Genomic DNA, 10,319 nt, shown 5'->3' on the forward strand with positions numbered 1-10,319 from the left:
TAATTTATAAAGTATCTATTATTCAGACTACAAAAACTACCAGCCCAAATTTTTTAAACGTATAGTTTGAGAATAAATAGAATATTAAACAAAATCGTTTATTTACTTAAATCCTGTCTAATTCAGTCATTTCTATTGCCGGGGTGCGGTATAGCGACTACATTATTCTGGACTAAGATCAAAACAGTTGTATAAACCAAGAATTTTCATAACTTTGACGAATTGACGTAGAAACAAATACAAGTGAAAGCTGGATTGGTTAAAGAATTTTATTGCACTACTTATACAAAATCTTTCAGGTATTAAAAGTAAATATGTTTCAGTTTCTGACCTTATAAGCCCGAACAAATGTTCGGATCATACGATAAGATTTTTGGTCACAAGAGGAATAGGTGCGAGCACAGCTCTCGAAGCCATTCTTTTGACCTTGGAACAGAATTTTGCGATATTTCTGGGATAGGGTATTTTTTTCCAGGACACGTGCGGAACTGAAAAGAAAAAACTGTTATTGCAATGCATAGTTGAAATACTGAATCATTAGAGTTTACTCGAATGTTGTCTTACTAAAATAGAACCGTCTGTATTTTTAAAAAACACTAACAGTTGACGGAACTTTCATGCAGAAAACTCACAAGGTATTGCTTGCGAACTAATTATACTCTAAAAACTTTATTCAATAGCACAAATTAAGACATCATGCAAGAACTTTCTTATTCTTTAAAATTTAAGTCGATTCAGAATAGACTTGCGCTAAAAGCTTCAAAACTATCGTAATTTGAAAGTTTATTAAGTTCTTATCTATAAAACTAAATAGTATAAACAGTCTAAAAAATATTAAAATCAAACTTATGAAGTGTTAAAATCAAAACACTTCTAGTTACGTAAAAATTATGACTACCTTCAAAGTCAACTCTTAAATTTTCATTAGCTCCCACGAGATAGAGTCCAATAAATGTTTCAATAGAGTTAACTGTACTTTATTATCACTAATTTCACATCAACCGAGAAGTATAGGATCAGCTAAAAATTTAACATCTAACCACACAATAGCTTTGCTCCAACAAGCTATTTTTTAAATTCTTGTAAACGTTTGATGAATAGATTCAGGTGTTTACTAGTTTGAAATAATAGAGTAATTTAAGAGCTGTGTATTAAGATTTCTTTATTACAGAAATTGAACTAATAGATTAGAGAAACCAATTTTTAAAATTTAACGTAAACTGCGGAGATCCGGAATCATTACTGCAAATCTGCCAAGTTTAAATTAGTTTAAAAATTTAATTCAAAATTTCAAGCTAGCCACATCAAGGAATGTAATTTGGCATAAAATTTAGTAGTTTGAATTCGACCAAGATCAGTAAAAATGCTTACAACTGCTAACGCCAACAAGTATATACTTATTCACTGTTAAAACTACAGGTTGCGTTTGGCACCTTTCAGTGGTGAAACGTTTGTTCACCAGTGACACCCGAAATTGCACCCTTAGCAAGGGTGCAAAGTGGCTCCCTTCACCCAACGTACCTGTATTGCTTCCTAGAGAGATCCCCCCCCCCCCCGTGTTGCTTGCGTTTTTTAATACAATTGTGTTTTATTTATTTTGATTTATATATACGAAGGCATTTGATCACATTTCAACTTTCGAATATAGTTTAAAAGTGTTCACGACTTCAATTTGTCTGTTCGTGCACTAACTTTCTTAAATTCAAACTTTGACTGCTCAGTAATTAATATGTTGTCGACAACTTTTACTGCATGAACCGTACTGAAAATGAACATGGAAGGTATTTATCAATCATTTGCCGGAACAACCAGAAATATTAGGTAACATTAGATTAGAATCATGGGAAAATAACGTTTCATTAACGCTTAAAAATTTTAATCGAGCGTAACATATCAATACTTATAAGATTCAATATTTGAGTATCCTTATGCGTACAAGACACTTATTTAAAAGTTCTTTCCAATGTCAAGTTTTCCGTCAGATTAAAAATCAAAACGAGTAGATAACTACATTCGCGTCATGCAATAATGCCTAAGAAAGATACGTTAACCAAATCACGATGTGAAACTCATGAGTCACACTGAGTGCGAGAGATTTCTTCTCAGGCGGTTTTCCCCCCCGCCTTTGCTGCTTTGTTAGTTTCTACTACGTAGTTATTTCATTTGAGAAGAAATAGATATTGGTTACTCACGTCGATGCATTTTTATTCCGGAATTAGCAATTCAATTATCAACTGATTTAAACGTTTTCATTGTTAATGTTGTTCAAGATAGTACTGATAGATAGTTTTAGGTAACAGTTTTGCAGGACATAAATAGCAAGATATTAGATATTTAATAAGGCAAACGGAACAATAAGCAGTTGTCAACATACTTTAAACACTTTAAATATGTTCGAAAGCTCTAAGTGCTACAATATGATCAAATTCCTTTACTTACGTGATATTTCGAAGATTAATCCACGAAATTCAGTTTTGTACTTCATTCAATGTGAGAGCAAAATTCGTTGCAACTTCCTTCGTTCGCCATTCAAACTGAAGTTGTCGTTGGACAATTAGTCAGAGCGCATGCGCAATGAGTCTCTCCTATTGAATCACTTTTGTTAACGTCGTTCACCCACTGAGGAACCAAAAGCACCTTGACGACACTTCCTAGCCTCCGTTTCACCCGCGCGGCACTGTTTTTTCACCCTAGGGTGAAATTCTTTACCCCTGTGGCACTCCTGGTTTTAACAGTGTTTCAATAGCCGAAATTAAATTCTGTACCTCGGAGCAAGAAGGACTTAAGTCAATGTGTTAATTTTACAGGAGAGAAAAACTTCCTGTCGCATGCAGAGGATAGGCCCCGCGCTCATAATCCTGGCAAGATATTGAAAAAGATTCCACATCGCTCCATGTGAAATAGTCTTTACATAAAATGAACCAATAAACTGAAAGTCATGTTTGGACTTTCAAGCAGTCTGAGGTACAGATTGTGCTTTTAAAGCATTATTCAATCGTTTTCGTATCAAACTAGAACATTTAGTTACTATCCTCACTTAAAACCTTTCATAAGAGGTTTTGAACTTTGTTTTAGAATTCAAATTTTGGTAACCGATTGGTATTTAAGAGGTTACATTTCCGTTTGCGCAACATTGGAACACTCTTAGACATCAAAAAATAGTATAAACATTTAAGGGTTAGGTTTGTCTATTGAAACCTGCGAAAACCATTGAGAGACATAATTACATCACAAACTTGTATTTAACCATTATAAATAATTGGAAGGTATTGAAAATAAAATCTAGAATATTGCATCAGCTTGTTCTGAAATTTCAAGGAACATTCAACAATATGCAAGACGCGCACATTAAGATCTACTCCAATTCAAACATCAGTAAGGATATTACGATAAGAAAAAACGGCATGACTATTTTATGCGGGAGACCTATGTTTTATACTTCTAGCTTGTGTTAGCCTATGGCAATAGAAATAAGTTTTAACCTTGTACTGTTGCAGAAGTCGATACGAGAACATCTTCGTCCTTGAGCTCTCTTTTATCAGAAAACATCACAGCCCGATAATCGTTTGTTTTCGTACGTGAACTCGAATTTTAAGAAACACGAAATGGGGAACTAATTTCTACAGAAGGTTGTCGTCAGAAAGAGTTGAATTTGAACACCATAAATAGTTCAATTTGGGCATAATTTAAGGCAGCATAAATTAGCCGTCAATCCTCTCATCTCGGTAGCTGGAAGCTTATTAAATATTTAGGTGAGAAAATGTTAAATTCTATATTCCGACAGAATGCAGTTAATGGGCAAAACTACGGAAAACTTTTTGTCCAAGGGACCGGTATAATAACAGTTTCACTTCTTTTTGAAATAGGAACGGATTTTAATTAGCTGAACGATGAAACAATACTGAAGTTTTAATCCTAAATACATTAAAGAATTTGTTCTAAAATTAGAACATTAAGACGGCACCTATTTCGGTTGGAGCGATTCTACTATTTTATGCCTTCTGTACTCGAAATTCTTTGAGGCGACTATCGTTAAATGTAATTTTTTCCATTAAATCACCCTGTGGCAGACGGGGACTGCCAGTTTTCCCATTTAAGTTAGGTTTCTAAAATCTAACCAAAATACTCGAAATTTTTGAAAAACTACTTACCTCATGACTTCTTTCAGATTATGACCCAATCCTTCTACAATTTTTGGATTAGCTCCGACTTCACACACAAGTCTTGAGATACATTTATTTGCATCAACTCTATGCAATACTCCAAAGAAGTTCTCTATTTCCGTGGGACTCGCCTCTCGAATGTTGAAAGATGTAGGGATATTTGGCCCTCGTCTTTGAGAAAATTCCTTGCTTTTGGGAGTAATACCAGGAAAACGCATTGGAAAACCTCCAAGTTGCGGTCTTTTCTGGGAGCCCAAAACGCTGGTTAGCAAAGTTCCAGCTGACCCTGGGCCAGTAGACCCCAGCATGTTCAAAAGTCGACTTCCAACTGCTAACTTGACAGCAGTCATTCCAGATTGACTCAAACCATCGGGAACACCAAGTGGAGACAACATAGCTGTTGGTATTGTCAAAGACGCTTCAGCTGGCAAAAGCAACCACCGTGACAACAAAAGCACAAGGAATCCGAACAAAGCCATGGTAATGCTATTAAAAGAAATTGATTTGTGTTTAGTTAAATCGCATTTCAATTTTCGAGAACGCCGCGTGTTTTAGCCAAGCTTTGAATTTTAGACCGTAGTTTAATTTTAGTAAGATTTAAATTCAAAATACCAAATCCATTTTTAGGGACAATAGAAAAACCGAATTCAGATTTAGACTCTTGGTTGAAATAAACATTTCCTGGTATGACGAAGAGTGTCAAATTTAGCCTAAAGACACTGAAGGTAACTATCAAATTTATTGTACATTAAAGTGAGGAGGGGATTTGTAAAATATTAAATCTTTTCGAAATTTTGTACTTTGCAATTAACACATAAACAAAACCTCCAATTCTGTAATCAACGATGAGGGTCTTAAGCAAGGCAAGATTCGATCGAGGAATAAGAAACAGTCTAGTTCGAAACGCTGAAGAGTTTGCACCTCAAGAGTAGAAATATTTTAAAACATATTTCCACTTAATTGTCTCCTTAACTGCGAATAAGTTCCGTGCAAAGGAAACTGGCCCCTCTCGAACCAAAACGTAAACTATGGATGCGCTAGCGATATAATGAAATAGCCACTCATTTGTCTATAGAACACAGATCACCGAGAGAAGGCGGAAAAACTAAGTAGAAACGGACCACTTCCTTTTGTAAAAGGAAAGACCAGCGATATGACGCAAGCTAAAAAACTATTTCTTAGTGATCTAGCTACACTGGCTTTTCTGGTAGCAGAAACAGTGCGGTGGCTGTCGCAGATTGAAGAGATACTATTTCTGTATTGAAATAATTTTTTTCCGCTTTGTGCACTATTATCTAATATTAAACAGAACATTAGAGTATTCAAACACTACTCAAATTTTAAACTAAAAAATTTAGATTGTTTAGACAAATTAAAACACTTATTTTCCAAATGAAAAAAGAGGCCTTTAATAGTATAAGTATTCGTGTTTCATTGCAACAAAATTTCGAGTTTTAATAGAGAGCACAATTGCTATATTTTGACGCGCACTATTGATGTTAAATTTCCGTTTACTTCAGTCAAATGCTATGTCTAGATTAATAGCAGGGCTTTCCCAATTCAGGGTCACAAGAAAATACGGTAATGCACAGCTACTTTGCTTAGAATCTGGTGAAAGTCAATTACTATGACGCAGATTTCTATGAAACACTTAACCCTTTAGTGTTTCTGTCAAAAAGACTAAAATAGTAGAGATTCAACTCTCTTAACAACTTAAATAAAATCGGAAAATCGCAATTGGCCGCTCCAAGAATATCTCGACAGTTTTGAAATGCGGATATTTGGTTGCAATTCGGATACAAGCAGTTTTAAAATTATTCTCCGAGTATCGACTCGATACAAACCAACCTTTTCATTTCTGAATATTTGCATTACTATTAACCTTGGGAGTAAATTAAAGAATAAGTGACCCGAGATTCTTAAAGTTCCAATATTCTAAGTCAATATTTTGAACACGAAAAAAGATTAGCAGAGATGGAGCGCTAAGTTAAACCACAGCAATCAATAGCAATAAAATTGTTGAAATACATACCGTCGTACTTAATCGTATACAAAGGTGTAGGTGTGAAAACTTCGACAATTCACAATTGAATTAACACAATCCCTTCGGAACTGTACCCTTATATGATACTACTTGCGCAGAAAGTAAGTATATTTCAAATACGAGACATGTTAATTAGTTTAGTGTCTGATGCCATTCAAGTTACTCCGATTTAAAAAGTGAAACCAATTTCTTATCGCTTTATTAAATAATACATGAAGAAATATATTTCATGAGATTGAAATTGCGAAGGAGTATTTTATCTGATTTTTTCCCTCTTGATATCAGAAATATAAAAAATACTAATTTCGTATTATTTTCATAACTTTCGGACAACTCAAGATCATTTCTTCTGTAGGAAATAAAGATTTGCATAACGCATTAGAGGTCTACGTGGCTGTGAGTTAGAAGCTTCGTTTTCTAAGACGGAGGTAGTGGGCTCGATTCTCGCCAGTGCCCTGGGTGTTATTTCCTTTTCTTGTGTATTAAATCTTTCCTGTGTGTGTCTGAAGGCAAGGCGCTTTGCACGCAGTCCTCTATGAATGTGAAGTTGTTTAGCTTCTGTATAAATAATTAAATAAATAAATAAGACGTTAGAGCTCCGTTCGGAAACAACCCACTGGTTTCACCGTGTGTTAGTCAGGTTGCGGTTGTTATGACGCCACTGGTATTTTTCTGGTCTGGTAAAGCCCGGTGGAACAGCTGCGTTTCCGAACACTCGTGATTACAGTACGATAGTTCTAGTTCCACAGCAGACGACGCTCCAATCCAAGAGAGTAGGGTCTGGTGGGGGAAAGTGGTCAATGGGGTAAAGTGGTCATAATTCAAATAAATGACTATAGCTTGGAAATTAATGTTCGAATGAATGTGAAAATTTTATTTTAGGGTAGTGCATTTAGATACTACATTTTGAATACAAAATTTTACAACTGGCAAAATTTTATTTGGTAAAAAAAAAATATTTTGTGTAAATATGAAAATTTTTAAAATCTAAACACCTTTTTTAACTTCCTTGGGAAATTTTGTTTGTTAGAATTATGAACAGATTGACTGCACAGGAAGCTTCCTACATGTCTCAAGAACTCTTACTAATTAGCAGTTAGCTTAATCTATTTTGGATAATTTTTTAGAACAATTTAAGTAAGATGGGGTAAAGTGGTCATAATATTAGGCTTAACGAATATTGTTCTTCTAAAGTCACTTAATCTTTCAGTATAAGGCAGATATAAATTTAATATTAATTTCACTTAATATGTATTGTTTTACCATAAACAGGGTTAAATATACGAGTATATGCGTATGCTTACGCATATACTCGTGTAGGCACGTATATATACGTATTCACATAAATGCACCAGTAAACACGTATTTGGGTATCTGCAAGTATTTTTTATCTATACAGATAGACATTCGACTATACACGTATATTCCCACTTATACTCGTATATATACGAACAATTATATACTCAGGGAGACACGTATATACGCGTATGTACTCGAGTAGACACTTGTATACAAACATATGATATACATGTATACAGGGTGAGTTTAAAGTTTTGGGCAAATTATTAAAAGTGTTAAACGGGAGAATAGGAAGCAAGAATCATAAGAAACATATGGAATCAAACTCAAGGCTGACGCACTACATGCACGCAAAGCCAGAAACTGGTGGATGCAAAACAGGTCACAAATTTATTACACAAAGACGATTTTACACCACATTTTAGGATTTAAGAAAGTTTTAAAGTTATTGATGAAGTTTGCGGCCGGCAGCTGTAATACATGCATCGCAATCACTCTGTTGCAATTACGAGACTTTTGAAAAACTTTCATCAGTCGCTGCGCCTTTGTTGCGATGCGTATATTAGAGCTACTACAGGCCGTAACTTTTAACAACTGCTCTAAATATTTCTTAAAAACTAAAATGTCGGGTAAAATCATCTTTGTGTAACAAACTTGTAACCTGTTTTGCTAACATCAGTTTCTGACTTTTTGTGCATGTAGCGCGTCAACGAAGCAAAAAAAAAAAAAACATAAGTTCCTTATGATTCTTTGCTTCTTATCCTCCCCTTTCACACCACTTAGAATTTGCAAAAGATCTTGGATTCATTCTGTAAGCATACATGTATATTACCGGATATACTCGTGGATATACGTGGATACATGTACTGGTGTATACACGTAAATGCACGTATATACGTCTAACAGGTATATAATCGTGTTTACACGTAAGCATACGTATATATTCGTGCTTCCATATATATTTCCGTGAGTAGACACGCACCCCCCCCCCCCCCAAACTCGCACTGGATATATCCACGAATTAACTCGTTTATACCCGTATAAGTATGTATGTACACTTATATATGCGTATATACGTCGACTGTACACTTATATACTCATGTATGCACGCATATACTCAAGACACAAGTGCAAAACACGCATATGATGTTCGTTTATACGCGTTTATGCACACATATACTCGAGATACAAGTGCAAAACACGCATATGATGTTCGTTTATACGCGTATATACTCGCATATACACGTGACACATATATACTCGTGTAGGTAATCACGTATACATGCTTATATACTCGTGTATACACGTATATACTTGAGTAGGCACGTGCATGCATCTGATGTATACATGTATCTATTCATATATGAACATGTTTTCTCATGTCTACAAGACACGTATAGTATACTCGTGTATACCCGTATATACTCGTAAAGATACTTGTTAATATAAAAACAACCAAAATATACCAAAATTAGGGTTATTTGTAACGGTTTTGCAGTTTTTTTAAAACTATGACCACTTTACCCCATGCTATGACCACTTTCCCCCATCCCATGGGGTAAAGTGGTCATAAATACAAAGGGAAATGAAAATGTTATAAAACTTCTTAAACCAATATTTTTTTCCCTGAAATGCAATGTACCGTGTTCTTTAATAATGCAATGTAAAATAACAACAAAAAAAGTTCAAGTATTTAGAGAATCATTTGTATTTATTATCTACCTAAGTTGAAAACCAGCGATTTTATGACCACTTTACCCCACCAGACCCTATAAAACTTGAAACGCGATTGTCTTGACAAAAAAATACCATGTGATATAGTAACCACGTCGCGATGGCGGGGCGAGCGGTCGCAACCGGTTCGACCGCTAGAGAACGGCTGCAGTATTTCCGAACGCTTCTAGGTTACGTCACCGGTGCAACCGTTTTTTGTTTTCGAACGTATCCTAGAAGGGAATTACCTTAAATAAATACATAAGAAATGAAACCAACAAAGGATATTGCTTTCTTGTGGACATTTTGAAGAATGAATTTTGTTAGAGATTTTATTTATTTAGTTTTCACGATTGTACATAATGGGGCAAAAGGTATGAATCAGTTGTAAAGGGATGTAAAACAAAAACAATCACGGGACACGGGAACGTCCCGCCGCCAAGAAAACCAAACGTCATCAGCCAACAAAAGCAAATCCTCCGAAAAGAAGGACGAAAGAAAATAAAAGCGACCAAGAACAGTTTACACGACAGAACAAGTTGGGGTTTTCTGGGTTTTTCACCCCTCTGTATCTCAGCCCCATGAAGACCCCCGGTGTTCATTTTTAGTATACTCAATCTCTAGTGGACCCTGAGGACATAAACCAAAATACAATCCCCTGGACCGTCAGGGGGAGGTGGAATTTAAGTTATAAAATCGCTGTTCAAAAAAGTTTTCACTTTCTTTGACAGGGCTACAGCCCAGACGAAAAGACGAATCAAGCTGAAATTTCGCACAAACATTCCTTGTGCCCTTCTGATGTGCTTTTTGTGCCATTTGACTCCCCTCCCCCCTTGTTATTACCCCCCAAATCGTACCTTCCCGGGGTTCTGCAGTAGCTCCCCGGGCGCCTATGGTAATGATCTTTTGGATACATATTCTTGGGGGGCCACTGAGGACATATACGAAAATTCAAACCCCAGGGACATCCGGACATCATGGGCCGGAGTAATTGAAGTTAGAAAATCACTAATTTTCCCTAAATTCATGTGTACTTACTCTCAGCTTATAGGGTTTGTTAATCTTTGACTGCAATTGCAAGGCTAGAACAGATCTAAGAT

At 35.6% G+C, this 10,319-nt stretch overlaps 1 protein-coding gene across 1 annotated transcript; it reads right to left on the minus strand.

The window, feature by feature from the left end:
- Positions 1-319: 319 nt before the first annotated feature.
- LOC129218049 (uncharacterized) lies at positions 320-6,239 on the minus strand. Its single transcript, XM_054852228.1, has 3 exons — positions 6,196-6,239; positions 4,152-4,649; positions 320-488 (listed from the first exon to the last, which is right to left on the minus strand). Exons 2-3 carry the CDS (start codon positions 4,640-4,642, stop codon positions 320-322), a joined length of 660 nt encoding a protein of 219 aa, XP_054708203.1. The 5' UTR covers positions 4,643-4,649; positions 6,196-6,239.
- Between the last annotated feature and the right edge of the window lie 4,080 nt (positions 6,240-10,319).

Source organism: Uloborus diversus, chromosome 3 (assembly GCF_026930045.1).
Source record: "Uloborus diversus isolate 005 chromosome 3, Udiv.v.3.1, whole genome shotgun sequence".
Lineage (NCBI taxonomy): Eukaryota > Metazoa > Arthropoda > Arachnida > Araneae > Uloboridae > Uloborus > Uloborus diversus.